At 37.7% G+C, this 27387-nt stretch overlaps 1 protein-coding gene across 4 annotated transcripts; it reads left to right on the forward strand.

Annotated features, from left to right (window-relative positions):
• The first annotated feature begins 334 nt into the window (after positions 1-334).
• On the forward strand, positions 335-26956 carry dhx38 (DEAH (Asp-Glu-Ala-His) box polypeptide 38). 4 transcript variants are annotated; one of them, XM_028435124.1, is made up of 27 exons: positions 335-440; positions 3068-3399; positions 3973-4160; positions 4359-4478; positions 4657-4819; positions 5670-5788; positions 5875-5948; positions 6044-6199; positions 6300-6461; positions 6557-6664; positions 7551-7675; positions 7776-7913; positions 7992-8178; positions 9878-10063; positions 10334-10474; positions 13365-13475; positions 13680-13796; positions 13909-14016; positions 14133-14245; positions 16970-17178; positions 19757-19911; positions 20371-20526; positions 20952-21086; positions 21457-21582; positions 21674-21769; positions 22529-22650; positions 25383-25464. In XM_028435124.1, the coding sequence occupies exons 2-27, from the start codon at positions 3071-3073 to the stop codon at positions 25462-25464; spliced, it is 3726 nt and encodes a 1241-aa protein (XP_028290925.1). In that variant the 5' UTR covers positions 335-440; positions 3068-3070. The 4 variants fall into 4 exon arrangements, with proteins under 4 accessions (XP_028290925.1, XP_028290902.1, XP_028290917.1 ...); XM_028435101.1 differs by lacking the exon at positions 335-440 and adding an exon at positions 1818-2145; XM_028435116.1 differs by lacking the exon at positions 335-440 and adding an exon at positions 1862-1982.
• The last annotated feature ends 431 nt before the right edge of the window (positions 26957-27387 follow it).

Consider the following 27387-nt stretch of genomic DNA (forward strand, 5'->3'; position numbering starts at 1 on the left):
ATGAAATTTGGCTTTATGAATAAAGAATGTGGCTAAGAATAGTAGAACATTTACCATTAAGTCTAATTATCTTTCTTTTAATATGATACTGTCGGTTATACTAATGTAATCTAAGCAAAATCTTAAAAAAAAAATCACTAGAAAGATCATTCATTAGTTTGTAGTGTATTTCTTTTTGTTTTTGGTAAAACTGGGTATTTAAATAATTTTACTCTTAATTTAGATATTGTAAGTTGGTCAACGACAGAGCTGTATATAGAAGGCGAGAGAGTTGCGTCATATCCGTTCATTCCAATGATTCGTTTTTTTTTTTTGTTGTTTTTTTTTTACAGCAATGGCGGCTCAAAGAGCCTCACAATAGTTCCCTGAAGTGCTCAGCTTACTATTGTAGCCAATGGAGAAAGAGCTGATTAGACGGTTTGTGATGCACATGTTGAACGGTAAGACGTTATTATAAATATTATCATCGTATCTAAACCCATTAATGTGTGCATTAAGGCATGTTAGTGGATTATCCCCCGCTAAACTAGTAATGTTTATTTTCATTTTTTGTATTTTAATTTATTATTATTATTATTATTATTATTATTATTATTATTATTATTATTATTATTATTATTATTATTATTATTATTATTATTATTATTATTATTTTGTTTTTCATTGTGAGATACACTGCTGTTGATTTCATGTTAAAAACAAAATCTAATTTCTTCTTAGAAAATTAAGGGATCGTTAGCAGATACACAGCGTTTACGTCACAGTTTTATCTACCCACATAGGCTACATATGTTCTTTTTTTTTTTTAAATCAAACAATAAGCTTTTCGATTGAGTTATTTGTGGAAAAAGCGCAAATGAAGTGTTTGAATATGATCGCCTCACAATTTTTTTTTTTATTGTTATAATCCTGATTTTTATTTATTTATTTTGATCGCTCCTGCTGACTTTGGCTAATCATTTTTTTTTCTCCTCTATGGTTCGGTTGGGAAGCCAAACATTTTTCACTCCATTTTCGGAGCGAGTGGAGCATCCCCAAACAGCACAGCAAACTGCATGACAAGTTATTAATGTTTCTGACTTTGTTAGACATTTATTTAATGAATTTATATTGGTACATAAGTGCATAGTAAAAAAATCTAATGTCTATATTTATATATGTATGAACATAATAAATATGTTTTCAATGTGTCCTGTCTGGATGTGGTGTTTTTTAATAACCGCCCCCTTTTTTTTAATTTTTTTTTTAGGAAAATTAAAAAAAAAAAACATTCAAAGCAATACATCCTGTATACAATACACATCAACATATTTTTTAACCAAATTATTGTTGGCTTTAACTATGTCAAAAAACCAGGTAAGCTGTTTACACCAACTATTAATACGAATTTACGTTAGAAAAAAAAATATTTATGGAACTACATAAACATGTATTGTATATACACATACATATGACAGTGTACTGTATAAATATTGCCAATCAATGCAGTTATCGATGACACATTACCGAAAATCCCAGTTTTTCAATAGGAATCAATGGATTCGAATGGCCCGCCACTAACTTCCGGGAACAAATGACGGTCAAGCATTTTGGACTTCCGTTGTTACAACTCTCTCTCTCTATACGGCTCTGGTCAACTGTAGTCTTTATCTTTATTATTATTACCCAATTTAGTAGGATATAATAAATAATTTGTTAAAATTGATCTCGTAAATTTGTCACATTAAAATCTACAGTGAAGACTCCAAAAACGTGGAGTGATTGTCGGGTGATTTCTGTGGAAAAGCAATAAATAAAAATAAATAAAATAAATATCACCACTCCAGCCCTATCACTGGCACTAAGGAGCCACGCGCTGGTCCAGCAAACACCATTTAATTCCAACGAAGAAGAAAGTGATGCATTGTGGGATACCATCGGCTTCTTCTGGACTGTAAACATTCGCGTTGTCTCTACGAAATTCTCAATATAAGTATTACCAGGTGCGTAACAGGGACGTGTTCTAACGCCTACATATGTCCTATATAGAATATTATTTTTTCAACGACAAAGTGAAAGGAATTTGTTGTATTAAAACGAAAGAAAACACGGGAAATTGTTGCAGTTTGCTGTTCTTTGTAGAAACGGCTAACGACTCACGTTGAGGTAAGCATGTATTCCGACTGCAATTTTTGTGAGCATTGTTAATATCTTTAATTTAACAATAGCAACCATTGCTTTTAGAGTCACTAAAAAGGCTGCGAATAACGTCATTCATTATTGTAGTTGGAAAAACCCGAAGCTAACCAACGATGTCGATATTTGTAGAATATGACAGTTTTTACTAACCAGACTTGCTTAATTACCTGACATGTTGAATTATTGCTAAAGAGAGTTTTAGAAACCATAGTGATATTTAACCTGAGCCTGAAAAAGGCAAAGTTTCTGTCGATCTTACTAAATAGTAAATATTATATATAAAATGTATGTTTATATACTACACAGTCTCAAACTCAAGGCCTGGGGGCCAAATCTGGCCCTCTAGAGCATCCAATTTGGCCCCTGGACTAAAATGAGTTTGATACCCCTAATATAGGAGAATTAAATCATATTTTGCTACTGTCTCAGTTATTGTTTTTCAGGCTTCCGTTAAACATTCAAAAATGTTCAAACTAGGGGTGTCCCAATCCGATATTGATATCAGATATTGGTTCGATATCAGCCTGAAAACAAATATTGGATTTCAGATTCAAATTTTTTCTTCTTCTTATTATTATTATTTTTCCCAATTCATTTATTTTATTCAATTGTAGAATACTGTAGATATTATGTTGAAGGTTAAAATGTATGTAACCAATTGGTTAATAATAAATGGGTCAGTTTTTCCTCATACCTGCTGTTGCTGACTATTGTTTGAGTGAGTTTTATTAAGAAAAAAAGAAAGATTAAAAGTATGTATGATTCATGCTGATATTGGTATCATATTGGAAATGAAAAAGTAGTATCGGGACATCCCGAGTTCAAACTATTGTAGATCAAAGTTATCACCCACAACAAACTAATTTCCTATGATATATTTTTCCCACAGGTCATGGATGATGATGACGTGTCCATGCATAGGCTGGAAGGCAGTGATCCATTTGCTCAAACAGGCGGACTGATTCTAAAGAAAAAGAGTGCGACTGCAGAGCCTCATGTCTTTCGGGCGCCAACCCCACGCACCTCTTTATTGGGTCTGGATTTGCTGGCTGCCCAGAAGAGGAAGGAACGTGAAATGAAAGAGTTGGAAGATTCTCTCAGTGAAAACAAAAGCAAAAAGAAGTCAAAGGTCTCCTCTTACAAGGACTGGGAGGAAGGTAAAAGTGACTCTGGGTCTGATGAAGAGGATGATGATACGGAGCAAGATACAAAAAAAGAGAGGTAATTTAGAGACTCACAAAAAGTTATGTTTTTGCAATGTTTTCAATAACTGTATTGATTATATTCTTAATCATATGTTTTTAATTTGAATAATCATAATGAAAACTTTAAAGTTAATGTTGTACTGATATTGCTTTGTTGTTTCTTTACTTCATACGATGTTTTTCTTAAATCAGATAATGGCGCAGTATAGGCCTCATAGATCAATGAGTCAAAGATCATTGGCTCAAAAAAGGATTGCAAAAGGTTTAAATTGCTGCTCGAAAGTTTGTTTTCATTTCCACTCCACTTTCATTTCCATTTCCACTTTGGCAGAGTTTTTGGGGCAAACACACAAAATTAAAATCTTTATCTCCAGCAGATTTAAAAATATGCAAACACACTATTGTAATGGTTTGAAATATAAAAATAGTGGCTTCATTACCAAACCAGTGGTTATTCCTCTGTAACAAATAGCAGCCTACAGTTATAACTATTAAGCCTATCAATAGTTTGATCTCAATAAGGAATTTTTCCTCTGTACTTCTTTGCATGAATAATTGTGCAGTGAATGTTTTCCTTGTGTTTTGACAGTCGAAAGTATCGAGTGACCGGTTCAGAGACTCCCTCAAACCCTGGAGGTGTCAGTGAAGAGTTCAAGCAGCGGCACCAGCAGAGAGAGAAAGATAGACGTGAGCATGGAGTCTATGCCTCCTCTAAAGAGGACAAGAACAGAGACAGAGAACGAGAGAGAAGAGAAAAAGGCAGACGGAGTGAAAGAGGTGGGATACTTGGTCTCCAAAGTATCTTATGATTGATTTCTACATTTTTATAGGGGTTTCTTATTTGACATGTTATACTTAAAGGGCAGATTTTGCACACATTTTGAAAATAGGTAAAAAGACATAAGGGTTAAACAAACTGACAATGATAGCTTCCATAATGCGATTATAATTTAAATAAGTTCCCGCATCTTTTAGAAGATCGAGAGAGCAGCCGTGGCATCAGGAGTGAGCGCTCCCAGAGAGAAGGAGGTTCTGATCGTCTCAGTCGTGGGAGTAAGAGAAATGAACCACAGTCACCACAGCAGCGGCCAAGAGGTTTGAATTATTTTAACTGTAAAATGCTGCTCTACGCACAAAGGATCATAGTGTAGCTATTTTATGTTTGTCTTATGTAAAGCGACTTTGAGTCCCAAAAAAGCCCTATATAAAATTGATGCATTATTATTATTATTATTATTACTAGTAAACTAAACTGTGTTTTTTTTTTTTTTAGATTCTTTCACTCCATCACGCTCCAACTGGGATGAAGATGACAGTGGTTATGCCAGTTCAAGGCGTTCCCAGTGGGAGTCTCCCTCCCCTGCCCCCTCTAACAAAGAGTCGGACCGCTCAGAACGAAGCCAAGTGTCTGGACGAGAGAGTGAGAGAAGAGACAGGTCAGCAGGGGATTGGAACCTCTTCTTGAAAAATCACAAACTAATTTCACAGTTTTAACTAGTTGTAAAAACAGCATTCAGTTAGTTTTACCCTACCGATGATGTGTTGTTGCAATAGTAATCCTGCAAAGTAAAAGTATAGCTTTTACTTTGAAAATCTTTAAGCAAAAGATAGATTTTTCTCTTATAAGGTACCGGATGGTGAACACAGTGAGAAGCTGTTTGTTTAAGTGATTACTTTATACATCTATTGGTAAAGAGTGTAAGGACTTGCTCAACATCCCACAGTGATGATGACCGAGGTTGGATTTGAACCAGTGACCCTTTGATTACAAGCTCGTTTCTCAACCTTTTATTTTTCACATCCAGGCTGAAATGCTTCCAGTCTTTAGAGACACATTTTGTTTCCATATGACAGAGAAAAAAATAATGGCAGTACATCAGCTACTCAATTTGTTGTCGACTATATCCACTAATCATTGCACCCCTATAGTAGTTGCTAATGAAAATTTTTATTATAGGAGGGGCGGGGTCAACAGTAAAAGTTGATGACGCAGGGGAATCCAAGGAATCCGTCTCAGCCAATAGCAAAAATCAACCCTTAGGGGCCAGTAACGCTGAAACTTTACAACTAAATACGCAAAATTAAAATACTTTTACTAAAATTTGAAGAGTGGGATTCAGATTAATAATCAGCACTACTTAATACCCAAATACATATGTATTCAGCAGAAAAAAGAGAGTTTGGGCTTTAGTTACTCTTTAAATGATATTCCATTCATTAAAATATGTCTAAAAGTCTCTGTCATGTTGCTTTATTTTTACAAATCATCTTGTATTGTGTGTGTAGGTCGGTCAGAGGTCGTTATTCTGATGACACACCTCTGCCCACCCCGTCCTACAAGTACAATGAGTGGGCCAATGACCGAAAACACTTGGGTTCTACACCTCGTCTATCACAAGGAAAAGGTGTGGTTAGGAAACACGTTTTATTCACTAGTTCTAGATTTGAACATCTGTGTGAAGGTATTTCTGACTCAGTCTTGTTTTTAAAGGTAGGAAAGAAGGCGAGAAGGGAATTATGTTTGATAATGAGGATGAGAAAGAAATGTGGGAGGAAGACCAGAAGGTCAGTACTGTACATCAAGCTGCTCCTAAAAGAACTGTTCAATACACCTTGCTGAGAAAATATGCAATCTTTTGTACTGATTCTCTGGTGTGCAGCAAGCTGACAGGGACTGGTATATGATGGATGAAGGCTACGATGAGTTCCACAACCCTTTCACTTCCACCTCTGAGGAATATATAAAGAAGAGAGAGCAGATCATACAGAAGCAGACACAAAAAAGAATTTCTGCTCAGAAAAGGCAGATCAATGAGGTACACCATTGTTGCCCGATGTTATTCAATTAAAGACAATTGGTTTTTTCTACACTGCTTATGCATGTTTTCTAAAGAAGCTGTCCTTTATTTTCCTCAGGATAATGAACGATGGGAAACCAACCGTATGCTGACCAGTGGAGTTGTACAAAGACTAGAGGTGGACGAAGACTTTGAGGAGGACAATGCTGCCAAGGTTCACCTGCTGGTTCATAACTTGGTCCCTCCCTTCCTTGATGGAAGAATTGTTTTCACAAAACAGGTAAAATCCCACTTTTCTGATCCTAAAAAAAAAAATCACAACGATTGCTTTGTACAATATAAAATGTGTGTATGGGTGTTGTTTCACTTCTGCAGCCAGAGCCTGTCATCCCAGTAAAAGATGCCACATCGGACATGGCCATCATTTCTCGTAAAGGCAGCCAGCTTGTTCGTAAACATCGTGAGCAGAAAGAACGGAAGAAGGTAGGCTGCATTCACCGCTGCCATTCAACCGATCAACAGGAAATTGGTTCAGTTTTCAGTTTGGAGTTTCTTCGAAGGGTTTAACATAGTTTTTCTAACACACAAAGCTTTCAATTCTTTAAACATTTTAATAATGCACTAGTACTAATCACAGATTAACAATGACAATGGAAGTGTTAAAAAAATTAGCAAAGCAATAAAAATAAACTTTATAGGTATTTGTAGTGATTGCGTATGATGTGTTGTTCCTCTACTGCCTGTATGATCAAACTAACTGCCTCAAATTACCTTTAGATTTAATGCAATATAGTAAATTACTACTAGCATAGTGTAATAACTATGTTTTTTATTTATTTATTTGTGGCAAGAGATAATGCACATTAATGGACATATAAATGTACACAGGCTAGTTTCCATCTGTAGTCCCTGGCAGGTTGATGTTGTGTATAACAGAATTTAAATAACAAAAAAGACAACTCCAAAATCAGACAACATGGACAGTTCATTAAAATACAAAGACTCAAATGTAATGACATTTAGTTGAGAAGCACAGACCAGAAATAAAGCGACAATTGCAGTTTAAGTGCATGAGGCAGATAAAGTGCTTTAGTGTTCAAGTGCAAATGTGCTAATATTTTGTGTTGAACAACAAATTACACCTCGCCCTTAGCACTTAGTTAAAGTGCTAATATTAATGCACATGGCCCTATTGTACATGGTTAGCATTAATAGATGTGTTTATAGTTAGTGTTAATATTATTGCACATAGAACGATTGCATCGGGTTCACATTAATGGATGATTGTGGCACCAGATGCTTAGTCACTCTTGTGTCTTTACAAAGGAGAATTTATAATCTGGTTGTCTGCTTTGTTTTCCACAATCAGGCACAACACAAACACTGGGAACTTGCTGGCACCAAGCTTGGTGATATTATGGGCATCAAGAAGAAAGAGGAGGAGGACATGCCCGGGGGAAAGGCTGTGGGGGAGGATGGCAAAGTCGACTACAGGTGGCTGAATATTTCACCTTTTCCTATTAACTGGGACAGTAATGTAATTTCCTGTTTAGTTTAAGGAATAATAATGTTACATTATTTATTTATTTTTTAGGGCTGAGCAAAAATTTGCTGAACACATGAAAGAGAAGTCTGAGGCGAGCAGTGAGTTTGCAAAAAAGAAGAGTATTCTGGAACAGAGACAGTACCTGCCCATCTTTGCCGTCAGGCAGCAGCTTCTTAACATCATAAGGTAGTGAAAGAAAATTGATGTAAGCACTACAGTTTATAAAAGGAAACCATGTAAAACCCATGTGGATGCACTTTACAGGGACAACAGCATAGTGATTGTTGTTGGTGAGACCGGCAGTGGAAAGACCACTCAGCTGACCCAGTACCTGCATGAGGACGGTTACACCAGCTATGGCATGGTGGGCTGCACTCAGCCCCGCAGAGTGGCAGCTATGAGTGTCGCCAAGAGAGTCAGCGAGGAGATCGGCTCCAACCTTGGAGAAGAGGTGAGACAGATGACTGGAGAACATTTTCAGCTATCTTATAATTACTATCAGTGACGTGCTGTGAGCACTAGGGTAGGGTAGGGTAGGCAGGGCGTTCCAAATCGAGAACACTAATGTCAACACCAATGACTATTTCATATGTTTCTGCTGGCAAGTGTTAATTCAATTCAATTCAACTTTATTTGTATAGCGCAATTTACAACAAAGTCATCGCAATGCGCTTATCAAAATATAAAATTCATAATAAGAAAGAAAAAACCCACATGAACAAGTATTTAGCCATCTAACAAAATAAACATTGAAAAACACCATTAAAGAAACAAATGATTATTTAATATAGCTTCCATACTCTCCCAACAAGATATGTCTCATGACACGGCAGCGCATCCGTTGTTTGTGTTGGAAACAGAAACACAGAGAAAATGACTCAGAACAGCCTCAGTAAGGCGCATCCACAAAGTCAATCCTTCCTTTCACTGTAGAAAATATGAACAATTTTCAGACCTTACCTTTGCTGAAGGTCTGGTAGCTCAGGTGTTGGTCTCCCATCTTTTAAAAGCTGTTGTTTTTCCTCAAAAGAAAGTTCCTTTATCGTCTCTAGTGCTGTCATCCTGACTGTAGTGTTATCCCGCCCACTCGCTAGAGAACGTAGCAGCAGCGGTCACGTGATATCAATTCACTAATGCACTGTGAACTTAGGTATAGCATTTAGCATAGCACGGTTACGTCTAAAGGCAGCTTAGAGAGCTGCCTTTTTGCCTAAATGGTTGTCATCTTGGGGAACTGACTGCGCATGCGCTAACATAAAAACACGCTATGGGAACAGAAGCAGAGCAGCAACGTGCCTTTGAGAAGGGGTGTGGCCTCCTCCTGCCTTACAGCGGTTAGGAAATAGCAATGTTTAGTGATTTGGGCTATGAATAGCACAACATGCTGACACTTTTAAACTTATAGGTATTGTAGGCTATCAGAAATTGAAAAATAAATAATTTATAATTATATTATAAATAAAACAAATAATCAAAATATCAATTCACTGCCTACCTTGCCTACTCTGATTGCACTTCACTTATTACTATGCTCTGTGTGATAAACACCTGCTAATCTACTGTAGTTCCTAAATCTCGATTTTGCTTCAATCATTTGCTTTATTGTTTAAGTGTTTTTATTTATTTTCGACGAAGTGATCAAGCACCACTGGTGCTCATTTTTTTGTCAATTATCATGTTTTCACATACTGCCATGTACTTTAGTGTGAAAATTAAAGACTAGCCTAACTATTGTTTTTAGAATAGATGATATCAGTAGCGAGTGGATGTAGTTACTTTAGTTCATGCTTTTTTGCCAGTTTTTAATCCACTCTTATAAAGCACTGCTTTACAAACTCAAGGCCTGTTTCATACAACTTATTTATAAGTTACTATAACAACTAATGTCAATAATAGTTGCCCAATCTGTCATTTTTATTATCACTGCCATCTAGTGGACTAAATATGTAGGACATGTTTATGGGCAGTACCAGTATCACTTCAATTTTTAATTTTTTTTCCAAGTTATTCAAAAATGACTTTATTCCACCTTTTGATAAATACTAAAAATACCATAGTATTTGGTGTACCAACATATAATATTTGACAATTATTGCACTTTGTTTTAACCCTTTTTTTTCTATATCTTTTTTATTGACCATTTTGTGCAGGTGGGCTATGCAATCCGCTTCGAGGACTGTACATCTGAGAAAACTCTAATTAAGTACATGACGGATGGGATCCTGCTTAGAGAGTCACTGAGGGAGTCGGACCTGGACCACTACAGTGCTGTTATAATGGACGAGGCTCACGAGCGTTCCCTGAATACTGACGTGCTGTTTGGCCTGCTGCGTGAGGTCAGTGAGCAACTGATTGTATGAGTCAATGCACCTATATTCCATTTATTGTAGGGATTGGTTTCACTGGTAGCCTCTAATCTTGTCCATCAATTTGTTAGATTGTAATATACTGGTGATCTATCCAAGGGGCGGGTGTACAATGTACCCTGGTTTGCCCCCTAAATCAGCTGGGATAGACTTGAACAACCTGTGTAACTCTGGAGGATAAGCAAGTACAAATCTTGGGATGACAAATTGATTGTTTTTTGTTTTGTTTTTTTACCCCAGGTTGTATCACGACGCACTGATCTGAAACTCATTGTAACTTCAGCAACTATGGACTCTGACAAGTTTGCGTCTTTTTTCGGAAATGTACCCATTTTCAATATTCCAGGAAGAACTTTTCCAGTCGACATCCTGTTTAGTAAGGTAGGCTGTTTTTGTATTTCATTATGTCACAACAAAACTGTTTTTTTTTGTTGCACATTACAAGTGTAAAAAAGATGATAGGACAGACACAACCACTATAGAAAAACAAGGTGCGACATGAGTCAGTCGTTATATTCTTTTCTCAACCTACAGCCTTTAATTTGTACATTTTACAAAAAATGTAACAAATGCACATGGGTAATCATATATAGACATCTAGTAACTAACTAACTAACTAACATCTAATTTCTTTTCACATTATAGTGTTTATGTTATGGCATAATCTGTTCTATCACAGCAATACTTTATAGTTGGTCTCCAATAACAATTTTTCCAAGTTTACTTAGACCAGTACTTCCCAATGTTTTTTGTCCCCTGCACCCCCTTGGCATTTTTGTCAAATAATATGTACCCCCTCTTCATATCATAAGTACCTTCTATATAATTTAATCATATTTAATTATTTTACATGTGTGTGTATATATATATACAGGTAAAAGCCAGTGAATTAGAATATTTAGAAAAACTTGATTTATTTCAGTAATTGCATTCAAAAGGTGTAACTTGTACATTATATTTATTCATTGCACACAGACTGATGCATTCAAATGTTTATTTCATTTAATTTTGATGATTTGAAGTGGCAACAAATGAAAATCCAAAATTCCGTGTGTCACAAAATTAGAATATTACTTAAGGCTGATACAAAAAAGGGATTTTTAGAAATGTTGGCCAACTGAAAAGTATGAAAATGAAAAATATGAGCATGTACAATACTCAATACTTGGTTGGAGCTCCTTTTGCCTCAATTACTGCGTTAATGCGGCATGGCATGGAGTCCATGAGTTTCTGGCACTGTTCGGGTGTTATGAGAGCCCAGGTTGCCCTGATAGTGGCCTTCAACTCCTCTGCGTTTTTGGGTCTGGCATTCTGCATCTTCCTTTTCACAATACCCCACAGATTTTCTATGGGGCTAAGGTCAGGGGAGTTGGCTGGCCAATTTAGAACAGAAATACCATGGTCCGTAAACCAGGCACGGGTAGATTTTGCGCTGTGTGCAGGCGCCAAGTCCTGTTGGAACTTGAAATCTCCATCTCCATAGAGCAGGTCAGCAGCAGGAAGCATGAAGTGCTCTAAAACTTGCTGGTATACGGCTGCGTTGACCCTGGATCTCAGGAAACAGAGTGGGCCGACACCAGCAGATGACATGGCACCCCAAACCATCACTGATGGTGGAAACTTTACACTAGACTTCAGGCAACGTGGATCCTGTGCCTCTCCTGTCCTCCTCCAGACTCTGGGACCTCGATTTCCAAAGGAAATGCAAAATTTGCTTTCGTCAGAAAACATGACTTTGGACCACTCAGCAGCAGTCCAGCTCTTTTTTTCCTTAGCCCAGGTGAGACGCTTTTCGCGCTGTTTCTTGGTCAACAGTGGCTTGACACGAGGTATGCGGCAGTTGAAACCCATGTCTTTCAAGCGTCTCTTGGTGGTGGATCTTGAAGCACTGACTCCAGCAGCTGTCCACTCCTTGTGAATCTCCCCCACATTCTTGAATGGGTTTTTTTTCACAATCCTGACCAGGGCGCGGTGATCCCTATTGCTTGTACACTTTTTCTGACCACAGTTGTTCCTTCCCTTTGCCTCTCCATTAATGTGTTTGGACACAGAGCTCTGAGAACAGCCAGCCTCTTCAGCAATAACTTTTTGTGTCTTTCCCTCCTTGTGCAATGTGTCAATGGTCGCCTTTTGGACAGCTGAGTATTGTACATGCTCATATTTTTCATTTTCATACTTTTCAGTTGGCCAACATTTCTAAAAATCCCTTTTTTGTATCAGCCTTAAGTAATATTCTAATTTTGTGACACACGGAATTTTGGATTTTCATTTGTTGCCACTTCAAATCATCAAAATTAAATGAAATAAACATTTGAATGCATCAGTCTGTGTGCAATGAATAAATATAATGTACAAGTTACACCTTTTGAATGCAATTACTGAAATAAATCAAGTTTTTCTAAATATTCTAATTCACTGGCTTTTACCTGTATATATACTGTATATACACTGATGCCACGCCACATTGATGCAGTAACTCATGCAAACGAGGCCCAACCAAGTATTGAGTGCATAGAAATGAACATACTTTTTAGAAGCCATACATTTTTGTTTAAAATACTATTGTTATTGATCTTATGTAAAATTCAAATTTTCTGAGACACAGAATTTTGGGTTTTCATTATCATCATTAGAAATAAAAGCTTGAAATAGTTCACTCTGTGTCATGAGCGTAAATCATATATGGGTTTGAATTTGAACGTGTTAAACTTGTTCATGATATTCAAATTTTTTGAGGTGTGTGTGTGTATATACTGTGTGTGTTCCATTTTGTTTTTTTTTTCATTTTTGTTAGTTCTCATTTAATCACATTTCATTTGTGGAACAGTGGACTCTCCTAAATCCCAAACTATGTCTTGAACGTTGGTTCCCTAAGGCTTAATCTAAAAATTCCATTTAATTTTATTTAAAGTGAAATTTATTTTAAGTAAAACATCAATGCAAATGTGATTACTTCATTAGTAAGTAGATTGTAAAATGTTGCTAATTATGGCCTCTACAGCATAAAATTACCCTGTTTCAATAAATTACAAGAAAATAAAGTTTTTTTATTGAGCAATTGTACTGTCAGTTTGTGGTGAATTTGTAGGGAAAAAAAAGTCTAAAAAGAAACTGGAAACATGTCTCGATTATTTTTGAATTAATTGTTAAATCTTTCCGAGTACCCCCTGCAATGTGCTCCTGTACCCCTGTTTGGGAACCACTGACTCAGACGATAAGTTTTTCGTTATCTGTTGTATGAATAGAAAGGGTCTTGTGTTGTTGTACGTAGACACCTCAGGAGGACTATGTGGAGGCGGCTGTGAAGCAAGCCCTACAGATACATCTCAGTGGGATGATGGGGGACATCCTCATCTTTATGCCTGGACAGGAGGACATTGAGGTGAGGAACATATGTTTATAATCCTATTTTTCGAAATGAAAGAGTGCAAGATTATATATTATGTCATTTGTTTTTGATCCAAATGATCCATTCGTAGAATAACCCATTTATCAATGGTTTTTAGTCACATCTTGGACTTTTCCATTCTTGTTTTAATATGATATATTTAATAGATAAACTCTTAACATTATTTTGTTCATCTAGGTAACGTCTGATCAGATTGTAGAGCGTTTGGAAGACTTGGAGAATGCTCCTCCCTTGGCTGTACTTCCTATTTACTCTCAGCTTCCATCTGATCTGCAAGCAAAGATCTTCCAGAAGGTAGTCACACTAATATCTTTTTTTAGATTTAGAATTTACAGGAAAATGTGTTCTTCATTTCTTAATTATTTTACAACCTTCTGCTTTTTGACTTTATTTTATTGTTTTCAAGGCACCAGATGGTGTGAGGAAATGTATCGTTGCTACTAACATTGCTGAGACCTCCCTCACTGTGGATGGAATCATGTTTGTAGTAGATGCTGGCTATTGCAAACTCAAGGTTCCTCCAACTTCTCTATAACCTTTACATTTAGCATTTTACACAGTCAACACATCTGCTCTTTTATATTTATAATACCACTGATGTTTTTTTATAATAAACTTCTTTGTGAGTAGGTTTTTAACCCTCGCATCGGAATGGATGCTCTGCAAGTTTATCCAATCAGCCAGGCTAACGCCAACCAGCGCTCTGGCCGCGCAGGACGTACAGGCCCAGGGCAATGTTACAGGTGAGATTTTTTGTTTGTTTTTTATGCAGACACGACTCATTTCTATGTTTGGTTAATATTGTTCTTTACCTCATAGTTCCAACTTTCAACAATTTCAGAATTACAGTATCTATAGAGTTGAACTCACTCAGTGCCATTGAGGAGATAATTCGTCATTTCAAATCCAAACGCTCACTGCCATTGACGAGAAAACTCGTTATTTACGTTTTTTTCACGGAGATTACTAAAAGACAGCCTGGCGGTGGTCCCTCATCAATATCTAAGCTGTAATGTGATGTAGTAACCAACCGGTGCCCTGCGACGGCGTGATTGACAAAATACAGTAAGTAAAACATTAAACTATGAGCCAGATAGCAAAATAATAATAATTTTGCCATCCAAAGCTTTGTCTCAGTGTTGTTGTTATTTTTTTTTAGAAGGAAACCAGTGTTCAGAGGTTATAGTTTTCAATAAAGCAAAAAAAATGCTTCAAAGTCACTGACTGTTTTTTTTTTTTTTTTTTTTTAAAGCCAGTTTCCTCAGCTTTTTGCTCTGAAACTGGTGATTTGTGTAAAACTTTAGCTCTATTCAACGGCTGATTACAGGAGAACGAAAAAAGCCAGAAACAAATGTAAGTAGAGGCTTCAATCTTTCAGAATCTGGTGTCAGATTTCAGATAGTCATAGTACAAAATATTCTGTGGATCTTTAAAAATCAGTCAAAATGCTCAAAAACAGCTGGCACTCAGGGGGGTAGAAATTCTGAAAATGGCTGGCACTGAATGAGTTAATAAGTACAGGCAGGTGATTTTGTAACACAAACATTCCAATTGCTTGTATTTGGTTGGAGCTGCTATTGAATCTGTATGCTTGACCTGTTCTTTAGTTTCCTGTTCGCTGTTATCCTGGTTTATATTCTGACTGAAACCTCCCAATGTGGAGGCTTTCACTGTTGTCAGTGTTGCTTTGGCTGTCGGAGATGAGCTCAGTGTTTAAAATGTGTGGCACTGTCTCGCTTTCAACACATTAAGATTCAAGATTAGATTCAGGCTCAGATTCAGCTTTATTATCATTCCAATTGGGAAGTGTAATTTGCAGCCGGGTATAGGATTAAAATAAAAGATATTTTGACAACATAAAAAGATTCACAATACTCGAGCAAAATAGAAAGCAGAAGGAATCAATTAAAATGAAATAGGGACCTTGGTGCAAAGTTATTGCAAATCCAGCTAACTTTTCCAGATGCAGACTTGTTGCAAATTGAATTAAAGCATTCAATGTGACATTAAGACTTGGATTCTAACCATATAACCTCTACCTGATAAGAAGAAAAGAACAAAAACCAGGTCATTAAGTTCACTTTCAAGTGATTGAGTCTCTTAGCTGAGTCTAGAGGCTGAATTGTGTTGAAAGCAGAACAAAAATCTAAAAAAGCAAAAGACAAAAAGGATTAAGGTGTGTGCTCCTGGATGCTCTGCTTTTCAATAATTATTGCAACTCTATCATCTTCAACTCCCCTTAAAATAACTTTTGTGAGCTATGGATCTGAAGTCTATTCAATTTGTAAAATTATCTTAATAATTCATAGTAGGGTCCAAACAATTGACCTAAGGTGCCATTTAGACCTGGACTCTGTTTTTTATGGGTTCTCTTTCAAATGTGTTTTACTTCCTGCAAAACAAACCTTGTTTTTTTCCAAATTAGAACATCACCTAGTTTGACTTTATAATTCCTAAAGTTCTTTAGAAAACTCATGAATAATAATTTGTGCATCAAAATGTGCATCATTAGTGCTTTAGCTAAGTCCCTGCAGCTTTCATATTTCAGGCTATAAATTTCACTGTCTTGTTTTTTAAGTAGTTAATGAACTATTTTGATTCCTTGTGGAATAAAGATTGTTACTACACAGATTAACCTCAACAAATCACGATTTCTACCCTGACGATCTCCTTCTTCTTTAATCACCTGGGAATAACATTTATGTTGTGTTAAGTCATTTATATTGATTTGGTGACTAATTGTATTTTTTTTTTTTTTTTTTTTTGAGTAAACTTTCATAAGCTTAGTAAGAATACAAGCTTCCAATAAATCCGAGTTAAAGTGATGATCTCAGTCAAACTTGATGCAGCTATAACCTGTAATTCAGACACAGCTTTTTTTACTTACTCCAGATATTCAGCAACAGCATCTTCATCTTCAGTGTTTGCTCAGATTGTATTGTGGAAAAAAGTTCTCAATTCTGCAATAAGTGATTATAACCCACTTGCACAACGGCTTTGCACCTTATTGCCAATGAGCTCAAACATGTGTTAAAGATTTGATACTTCCTGACCTGCACTCATATGAAGGAGTACAAGGGACTTATGAAGAATCAGTTTGAATACACCTTCTCTCTGAGAACACATTCAAGGTGTTTGAATAGCTATGGATGGGTGAATGGTTTAGAGAGCTCTCAGACTGCATAGCGCTGCTACAGAGCAAAGAGCGTTTCAGCTGTGACTGCCACATACAGACTCAAAAAAACCACATTCATTAGATTTACTATGTATTCCAGACAACAAAATATGATGCAGCGGCTGAAAAAAAAGCCAGTCAGGTTATTTCACTCACAAAAGGCTATGTGTAATTCTTCAATTTTACTAGATCTGTGTGCTCCGCTCTTCAACATGTTGTAACACACACATTTGATTCCAGGTGATTGTAAATACTGTGGAATGACGTCACAATCTGAACTCCGTCTGCCCAGGTTGTACACGCAGAGTGCCTACAAGAATGAGATGCTGACCACCACCATACCAGAAATCCAGAGGACAAACCTGGCCAATGTAGTTCTGCTGCTGAAGTCCCTGGGGGTTCAGGACTTGCTCCTCTTCCACTTCATGGACCCACCACCTGAAGACAACATGCTCAACTCTATGTACCAGCTCTGGATCCTGGGCTCTTTGGACAACACAGGTAGGTAGTAAGTAGGAGGAGGCAGATGATGATGTTATCAAAATCAATAGCTGCTATAGTTCACAAAAACAGTTGTCAGTGTTTCCCACAGGACCAGAGTTTATACTTTCGCACGTGCAATAAACAAATTAAAATAAACTAGTACAGTGCCCGTTGGAAGTATGTATTCATATAGTAGGAGCTTAAGTAGAGTTGTCAATTATGACCAAATGAGTATGTGTTTGAAGGTTCGATGTACAAAGAGGTGTACATACCTTCTTCATCAAATGTACTCTTCCTCTTACATGATCATCGTCATCATCACTGTGATCCGCTTTAATCTGACTTTAACTACGCGACAGCTGTCACTCACATACAGGTAACCTACCGGATGGCCCTGTGATGTCACAGTGGTTGTGAGCGGCTCCGTCTAATTCCTGCACTGTTATGAAAAGCAGCGGAGGTGGGGCCGCTTCGTCAAACCCTTTCGCTCTCAAACTAAACGCTCACACACACACACAATCTGGGACCAGTCCCACTCACCGGGAGGGTCGGCCCGGAGGATCCTGCGGCTCAGTTCAGTCTGACGGACGTTTTTCTTCCTCCCAGTAATCTGCAGCCATGTTGCTGCTAAGCTCCGCCCCCCCAATGCGTACCGACGGCAGCGTTCAGCGCACCGTAGTATCAGTGTGTGTGTGGCTCAGACTCCCCTCCCACCTCAAATGTCCCGGTCTAACCTGTGTTGATTTCAAAATAAAATAAAAATTAATGTCTCAAAATGTAATCACCAAAAAAGTCAAAAATGCACAAGCTGTGTACCACATTTCATGTCGATCAGACACTGCGTCAGGGAGATATGCGCTTCATGCACGCACGCACACACACACTCACACACACACAGACCTTCCTTGTATTTATAGATTATTCAAATAACAAAAAAAAATAAATTAAATATACTTAAATTAAAAAAAAACTTAAATTAAGTACTGGTAACAACACTGTTGAATAAAAAAATTGTGTAACAATGACCCAACCGGCAGCAGCAGCTCAACACGCATGAAGTGGTTAGCTTGTTGGCTAGCACGACAAACAGTGTGATTTAATGTTTGTGATTCATGTTGAGTTTCCAGCTACATTCATATAGACACAGGTTACCAAAATATAATATAAGTTTGAGCTGTTTAAGCTTTTGGACTTGTTTTCCTGCATATTTGTGCTGAGAGGTCTTTATGATAACTAGGGATCCACCCAAATGAAAATTCGTGGCAGAAACCGAAAATGAAAAAGCCAAGGCCGAAAACCGAAAGATATGATACTGCCATTTATTAGTACCCCACTAAAATTAAAGCATTACAATTGCATAAATTAATTTTAATGCTTAAAAATAAATCAATTAAGAAAATGTTTATTTAGCAGTGACATGCCAACAATGTATAATATAATATAAAGTAAAATACCAAATATGTTTAACTTCACCTATTAATTTCAACATTAAATAATAATGTACAGGCTTATACTGTAACTGACTGGGCTCCTGAAAGAGTCAAATTAAATCAGTCGTGATGAAGTCCAGAGGATCTCTGTGAAATGTGCTCTGACTGTTAAACTGAATTCATGCTGCTGATGATCAGTCAGGAGTTTTTGGAACTATGCGTCAGGCGTCAACGTGACAGAAAAATAAATGGCACTTGAGAGATTTTTTTATTATTTTCACAAAGTCTCAACCTACTTCCACTCCACAGACACAGTGGCACGTTTCCAGACACGCGCGCCCTGACCGCGGTGTTTGGTCGTGTCATCACAACATCCTGTTTCCGCTGCGTTGTTTCGGTGGTAAAAGTGTTTGGATCAAAAAACGGAAATGCGGTTTCGGGCCTCGTCTTCCTCTTCTTCTTCTTCTCTGGCGAACTAAGTACCTTAAGAAGCGTTTCTTCTATTTGGGTTTCATTAGCGGAGGTGATGCATACCACCACCCAATGTACAGGAGTTCTAATGACATGCAAATAAATGAATGTATGGGAAACACTGGTTTTGGTTGTGTCATTGATGTTGATGATGTAGAGACTGGGAGTAAGCCCAGAGGAGGTCCTAGCAAGGTTGATTTAGCCAGTGCAGTAATTGGCTGTGAACTGAACTCATGTTGGATGTGACTGCTCAGGTCTCATCTCGGTCTCATCCATAGCCAGATTCTACGGATTTAGGGAATTGGGGATATGGGAGGACTTTAGATGATTCCCTGTACGCTGTGTTAACAGCAGATTATCTCTGATTAAGCCTTACCTGTTACTAACTGGCTGCTCCGCTCCTCTGCATTTCTGCCGTTATAAGCTTCTTAGACTCCTTCGTCTAATCTGTTAGATCAGAAACCGCAAAGTTTTTGATCTCCTCTTCTTTCCCTATAAGGATTCCCATCCGTCAGCAGTCCATTCCTTAATCTTGCAGTGACGAATAAATAAGTGTCACCGTCACATAATGGCAGTTCCTCCAAAGGCAGCAGGCTTTTGTTTAAAATAACCTTTTATTCTCTTCTTTCCCACATTCTTTATACTTTGTTTTATGTCACATGGTTGTGTAAATGTGTATCATCTGCTCCTTTTAGGGGCTCTGACACCAACTGGCCGTCTGATGGTGGAGTTTCCTCTCGATCCCGCGCTTTCAAAGATGCTGATTGTGTCCTGTGACATGGCGTGCAGTGCTGACATCCTCATCATTGTCTCTATGTTGTCTGTGCCAGCAATTTTCTACAGACCTAAGGTTTGTGTTTTTATTTCTGTGTAAAAACAGACAAATGTTTCGAGGGAGAAAGTAGAGCGCGACTTCACCAAATGTCTTTTACTGAAAATGAAATTGAAGATTGGTCTATTTTCTACTATGGGGAATGTAAGATGCATAATAGTTGAGTAACATGAATCAGCTTGAAACACTAGTTTACGATTTGTATCTTTTTAGGTTGACAAAAAAATATGGTTATCTTTGTCAAAAATATAAAATCCAAACCAAACTGGCCTTGAATACTTAATTAAAATCAGTAAATAATTTGGAGTAGAGACAGGTCATTGTGAAAGAGCAGGAACACAAAAAGAATGAAGAGAAGCTTTTAAACGTTTTTAAAGGTCCAGACCTTCATCAGATCAGACCCAAATCTAAAAATCTTTGAACACCAGTAATTGTTTTCATGACCTTTTTTAGTAAACCAACATGTGTGCGTCACAGGGTCGTGAGGAGGAAAGTGACCAGGTCAGAGAGAAGTTCTCCGTTCCAGAGAGCGACCACCTCACCTATCTTAATGTCTACATGCAGTGGAAGAACAACAACTACTCCAGTATCTGGTGCAACGAGCACTTTATTCACACCAAGGCCATGAGAAAGGTCAGACACACACAACTCTTTAGCACATTGCTTTCTGGCTCCAAACAAAAAGCTGTTCAAATGATGCTTGTTGAACCTTTTTTAAATCATTTTGTTTCTGAAAGTATGAAGTTTGGAATCTATTATGTTTTATTGTCTTGAGTTTGATATAAAAATGAAATGCAACATATAAGTTTGACCCAGAAAGTGTTATGCACTAAAGTAACAAGTCTGCTCCACGTATGTTTGGATAATTCAAATGAAAGATTTTTGTTTAATTCTCATGTTCTTGCACCAAGTGTTTAGTAAGACATCTGTGTAATGAATAGAAATATATTTTGGAAAAGTGTGTAAATAAGAGAAAAGAAGGTAGAGTAAATATGTAAAAAAAAATCTAATAAAAAATATCAGCATAGTAGTTTGCTCATCCTCTTGGCCTTGTGCAGGTGCGTGAGGTGCGCTCCCAGCTAAAGGACATTATGGTGCAGCAGAAGATGAACCTGGTTTCCTGTGGGTCAGACTGGGACATCATCCGGAAATGCATCTGTGCTGCGTACTTCCACCAGGCAGCCAAGCTCAAGGTAATCTCTGGGTTCTCCTCTGTTAATGTGCTGTGCCGTGTGGCAGCTGATCCTGGCAGATTTATGGCAGCATAATTACAGAGGGCTGAAATATCCCCTCTGGCCTCACATTATTACGGCGCTAAAATCTGAAAGGGAATTTGGAATCACGACTCCATAATCAAGGTTCTCAGTTTGACTTACGAGTAGCCGGCTAACCCAAGCAATCATAGCACAGTTGAATATACTTTAGATTTATTTTCCTACGGTCTGAGCCAAGTTGAGGCACAAATTAGCTCACACGACCTGCTTTGCTTTAGCACCAGGGTTACTGCACTCCTGAGTCGCGTATGTACTGTAGTTGGTTATTTATGCATGTGTTTGCTCCCAGGGCATTGGTGAATATGTGAACGTGAGGACAGGCATGCCCTGTCACCTCCACCCTACCAGCTCACTGTTTGGCATGGGCTACACCCCCGACTACATCATCTATCACGAGCTAGTCATGACAACAAAGGTAAACAGTCTGATGGCTGCATTAGTTGGTCACTTTAAAACAATCATTATTATTATTGCTGTTGATGTTGAATGCATGTTTTATGTTTCAGGAGTACATGCAGTGTGTGACAGCAGTGGATGGGGAGTGGCTGGCTGAACTGGGGCCCATGTTTTACAGCGTCAAACAAGCTGGGAAAAGTCGACAGGTCAGCAAAAATGATTTAGATCATCTTAATTCACCAAAGAGATCCAATATAGGGGTGCAATGATTAGTCTAGTGGATAGGGGTAGAAAACCTATGGCTACAGAGTGACCAGTCACTGTCTGGCTCTGATCATCAACAACGTCAAATAGTAACAGTATAACAAAACTGTCAAATTTTTTAAGAAATTATTAAAATAAGACTAAAACTGTTTTCCATGGATGATATTTTAACTAAAACAAAACTAAAAAATGTAATGTGACTTTAACTAAATCCAGTCTTAGCTCAGTGACTGAGACTAAAATTAAATTACATTAAATTACTAATTGTTGTCAAAATGAACACTGCTCACAATACAATATTTTGGAAAGGGGAAAAAACATACAACATACTGTACATAAAAAGATATGTGTGACAAAGAATTTGTTATTTAATTGGCTCTCAGCTTCCTGTATGTTTGGTGGGTGGGGCTTGAGTGGCTCATATACCGGTAAATCAAAGGTTCTGGTCTAGGAAGGAACATTTAGTATAAAGTTGTGCGCTATAAGCTGAAATGTTTTGTTAGTTTGGCACTAAAACTAAACATTGCTGCTTATTTCACTTATTTCTTCTCCAGCTTCAGACTCATTGTATTCTATTCAATAGATCTTGTGTGATCCATGTCATAGTATAACACTGTTTTACTATGCAAAGGCTTTTTGACAAATCTCCTTTCATCTCAAACTCTGTTTAAATGTATGATTGAATCGTGCGTCTTCTTCAGGAGAACCGTCGTCGTGCAAAGGAGGAGATCACCAACATGGAGGAGGAGATGACCCTGGCCGAAAGACAGCTGCGTTCCCGTCGAGAGGAGCAAGAGAAGAAGAGCAACAGCGGCAGCATTAGGTAAGTCAGCAGCAGCATCTCCACCCCGTGGTTCATCACACCAGCCCCAGCCGACAATAGCTCCCAGCGGCCCCTCATTCTCCACACGCCGTCAAGATTAGAAACGTTTAATTTACCTACCCCGCTGCCAATCCATATCTACAGCCTCCCTGCCTGCTCCTCTCTCCCACTCTCTCCACTCCACCTTTCTCACTCTTCATGATGAGCTTTTCTCACCTCTGGTCCCTCCAGACGAGACAAAAAGAAATAATATTGACTCCTGGCTGACCCCCATTACTGCAGCAATTTAAATTGTGCCACAGCAGAAGAGAAGAAAAAAGAGAACGTTCATTTTCAAATTTGACCCAAAAATTAATTTCACACCCATTTGCAAGCTTCACAGAGAGAAATTAGGTTTATGAAGACATTTAAAAAAAAAAAAAAGAACTTTTAATGGTAATTAATGAGATGGTTTGCCTGCCTCCGGTTTAGTGAGATTACATCTGTGACAGATATGTTGAAAATAATCACATTGTGGTATATATAGGATTAAGAATTAGATTGAAGCCAAGCAAGTTGAATGTGTGATAATGGAGTGAAGGCTCTCCTGGGCTCAGTGCTTTGTCTGTCTTCTCTGGGTTCAGGACCATTTTCATGTGTTGCTCATTCTCACCTGTCTCCCTGCTCAGCAGCTGTGAATGAGGAAGGCCTGTGCTGTGTTCACTCATCAGCCTCCATCAGTGTAGTCTCACATGGAACAGCATAAGAATAGAGCTGTTAACTGCATTTCCCTTTATATACACAATTCAGCCTCAACATTATGACCCCTGACAAGTGAGGTGAACAGCACTGACTACATTTTATCATGACACCTCTTAGTGGGTGGGACGCAGTTACAGGAAATAATTTTAATGAAAACACAAAGGCATTTAGACCAGATAGTCTACAGAACGGTAACTCTTTAGGCACGAACGTCATTTAAAAATGCCTGAAGAACAATCATTTTATTAATCATTCATCTTCTGCAGCCGTTTCTTTATGTACAGCATCATTTTCATGCTTGGAGACAGAGTTGATAAACACCTGTGAGCTTTTTCTTCAGTGTAAATGTCAGCAGTTTTGTCACATATTCAACCTGAGCGAATGAGACACATTTTATATCAAAATGATTCACTTTCTATCAGTCGCTACACGTGTCATCATGGGACTAATTTTGTCCTAGTAAAACCTGGGGTAGTAGACGGACTTAGATCTGAGTCTGTCTTGTGTTTGCGTGGTCCATTATTAATTCATATATTTATTGTATAAAATGTGTTTTCATGTTTATACTACTAATATTAAAGATATACCACCAGGGCAGCTATTATTCTTCTTCGCCTTAGTCTCACCTTTATTAAAAGGCTAAATGTCTGTTCATTGTCTTTATTCTTAAAAGATAAAATGCAGGATTTTTAACTGTCAACACAATAGTAGCTGCACTTTCTAGATCACTGTCACCGATGGATCCAAATGAGTTGGACTTTTCTTACCTGGGTGTTCTGGATGGATATTCTTTACAGTCTGTGGTTAAAGCTTGTCTAAATGTTTTGTGCAAATAGATTTTCTTGACTTTTAAAGACAAACTCGGTCTTCCCAGACATCTTTTTCTTTTCGTTGCATCCCCATTAACTTTATGTGACCAGTTAAAGCCCAACTGGAACACTTGAAATAATGTTCCTTTGAACATAACACAATATTAGTTGTATATTTAACTGTTTATAGTGAAGCTTTTGCTGGTTTGGGAACCTTGAACATCAGGGGTGTTGAAACCCAGTCTTGGAGGGCTGCAATCCTACAGGTTTTTATTTAACCTCTTGTTTTCTTTCAACGTACCTAAATCTGACCAGTGTCATCATCATGTTGTGCACAAAGCCAGCTAATGGGTCTCTCTGTGCATCAGTTGTTTGAGCAAAGATAATCTGCTTAACACTTTTGCTATTAAAAGTGTTTTATTTGGGGCGACCGTGGCTCAGGTGGTAAAGGGGCTCGTCCTCTAATCAAGAGGTTGGGGTTCGATCCCTGTCTATGTGTCGAAGTGTCCTTGGGCAAGACACTGAATCCTAAGTTGCTACCTGTGGTTTACCAGCACCTTGCATGACAGCTCTGTCCCATTGGTGAATGGGTGAATGAGCTGATATTGTAAAGTGCTTTGACACTACTTCAGTCTAGGGATAAAGCTCTGTATAAATCAAGTCAATTTACCATTTATTTTGAGTTTTGGTCTCCTTTTTTATAAAGACCAAATAATTATCAATGTTTGTCTTTTAGGGGTTAGAGGTGGGTCAATGTTTAGTGTAATGATACCCACTGTGTTTGAAGTTTTGAATCTGGTTTTTAACTGTACTTGGATGCAATACTGCTCACAAATAAATCAAATGCCTGCACAGCATTTAATTCTCTAACACAAAGACACCTGGAAAATCTCAGAAATGCTTTTATTCTTCAGGAATGGAGCCAGTAAACCTATGTGCATGCATGCGTGTGTGTGTAATAGGGAATGAGAAATGTAAGATGGAAGTGTGGACTGTGTCACGCTGCTGTAATTAAAGATGACAGATTGGGTTGTGTGCGACCTCCTGTTCACATTCAGCCGCACAGAGCAGTTCACTTCTCCTTTTGTCTGATTTCACGTCACAGCTGCTTATCTACGTGGGTTTAGTGTGAGAAAGCAACTCAGTGGTGTAAAACTTGCCTGCATCTCTTTCTATATTCAGATTGGTGAAAATCTGCACACCAGGAAGAAGGGAAGAGACCCCAATGACACCCAGACGCACCCCCGCCCGCTTTGGACTTTAAAACCTCTCCTGAAAGGGGGAAAGACTGCAAACCATGATGGATTCCTTGGAAGTGTCTGAACACACCTCACAGAGCAAAATCCAGCTGCAGTTCATCCACAGACCACTAGAGTGAGAACTTGTATAAGGCACAAGACGAAGAGCGGCGCCTGTCTTCAGCTTCATGGTGCATGTTGGACAGTGTGGCCGTGTGCAGGTTTTAATAAGCGTTCACCCTGATGTGATGGGGTTTTCTTTTACACATTGTCTCAATAGGTTCATATTAGTTTGAAATTAAAGCATTGCCCTGGCTGGTGTCAGAGGGCAGCTGATGAATGGTGATCAGGTTTCAGACCGACTTGTTTTTGTGTCCTTGACGTACCTGTAGTGTTGTGGTTTAAACATGTGTGCCACCTTGAAGAGTGATCCTCTCCAGACTGGAGTACTATTCAAACTGTACTCAGAGCACAAGTGTCTGCTGTCTGCTGACTGTAGGGCTGAGTAGGAACATCACACACACACACACTCACACACAGAATTACCTTAAGCAATTGACCTTTGTCTACTTTGGTTCACCTTGTTTCTTCAAGGTAATTTACAACTTTGGTGATTCATAACTTCATTAAAATGCATCGATTCCTGTCACAGCGGCTGTTTTAGAAGACACTCGACTTAAGGATTCTTCTCATGTTTGTCTTTCTGAAGAGGTCCTTTTGTTGATGTCTGCCTCCTGCTGTCCTCGCAGCTCACCAGAATATAACACAAACTGCTCCCCCTGTTATAAAAATACTAAATAAATTGTGCTGTAAAAAATAAAAAGGATTTGGATGATCACACTAACTCTGTTTCCAAAAGCTTTTGTAAATAAATTAAAAAAAAACAAAAAAAAAACAATGTTAACTGTCGTAAAAAACATGTTCATGATGGTTTTGATTAGTTTGTTTTGTTTTATTTTCCTTTTATAGATTATTCCTTAAGCAAAATCAACTAAATACCAGTAAACATCAATATCTAATAAGCAATTGTAAAATAAAAATTGAATGTGAAGGATTCATTAAGGGCTTTTAAAAATGCATACATTAATTACATCATTTGAACAATCCTTCATAAGTTTAATTAAAACTAACAAATTATTGTAATGATCATGTGTTCGGCTTGTTGCATAGATATCAACTGTGTAACCTGTTGTTAAACCAGATGATCTATTTTGACACCTTGTTGAAAAGAAAACACAATGGTCGTTATTATTGATCTATAGTGACTTATGTGGTGATAACCATGCCATGCCCCCCTTTCACCTCTTGTGTCCGATTCTATATAAGTTTTAATCAGGTCCAAAGTCAGAGGACAGTACGTCCCATTACTTAAATGTAAAAAATGTCACAATTATCAAGTTCTAAATCACATTGTTGGATGATCATCATATACCCGCAGGTTCAAAGTCTACTTAGTGAGCTACAAAGGCAGAGGTGATCTGTAAAAAAAAAAAAAAAAAAAAAAAATGCAATGCAGGAAGTATCAACCTAGACACTGTGTTAACAGAAGAGAAATACGTGTTAGTTGTCAGGGCACATTTTTAGAAATTGTAAGAGTATATTTGTTTTACTGTATTCATATCCATATTATTGTTATAAAACAGAAAGTCATCAGTTTTAAGGATTTAATTTTTGATTGTTGTTCATAATTCTTTTTGTAATCAAGTACAAAACAAAAGGGAATAAAGATTTAAATTGCTACAATTCAGTCATTAGTTTGTCAGTTCATTTCATGACTAATCTGTCCTACAATCGTCTCTGGCAACAAATATGTCACCTTGCCCAACGACTGTATCCTCAATGCACAACTTTCTGAAAACTTGACCTTGTGAGATCTTGTATCTGCAACATGAATAGTTGAAAGTAACTGATTACAAGTACTCGCATTACTGTAAATGAGTTGCTTTTAT

This window comes from Gouania willdenowi, chromosome 3, assembly GCF_900634775.1.
Source record: "Gouania willdenowi chromosome 3, fGouWil2.1, whole genome shotgun sequence".
NCBI lineage: Eukaryota > Metazoa > Chordata > Actinopteri > Blenniiformes > Gobiesocidae > Gouania > Gouania willdenowi.

Bases quoted from the DNA above. Each gene is read 5' to 3' on its own strand.
- dhx38 (XM_028435124.1), top strand. From the start codon at position 3,071: ATGGATGATGATGACGTGTCCATGCATAGGCTGGAAGGCAGTGATCCA. The intron at 8,179-9,877 runs GTGAGACAGATG...CATTTTGTGCAG, and splicing joins GCTCCAACCTTGGAGAAGAG to GTGGGCTATGCAATCCGCTT. The intron at 21,087-21,456 runs GTAATCTCTGGG...GTTTGCTCCCAG, and splicing joins ACCAGGCAGCCAAGCTCAAG to GGCATTGGTGAATATGTGAA.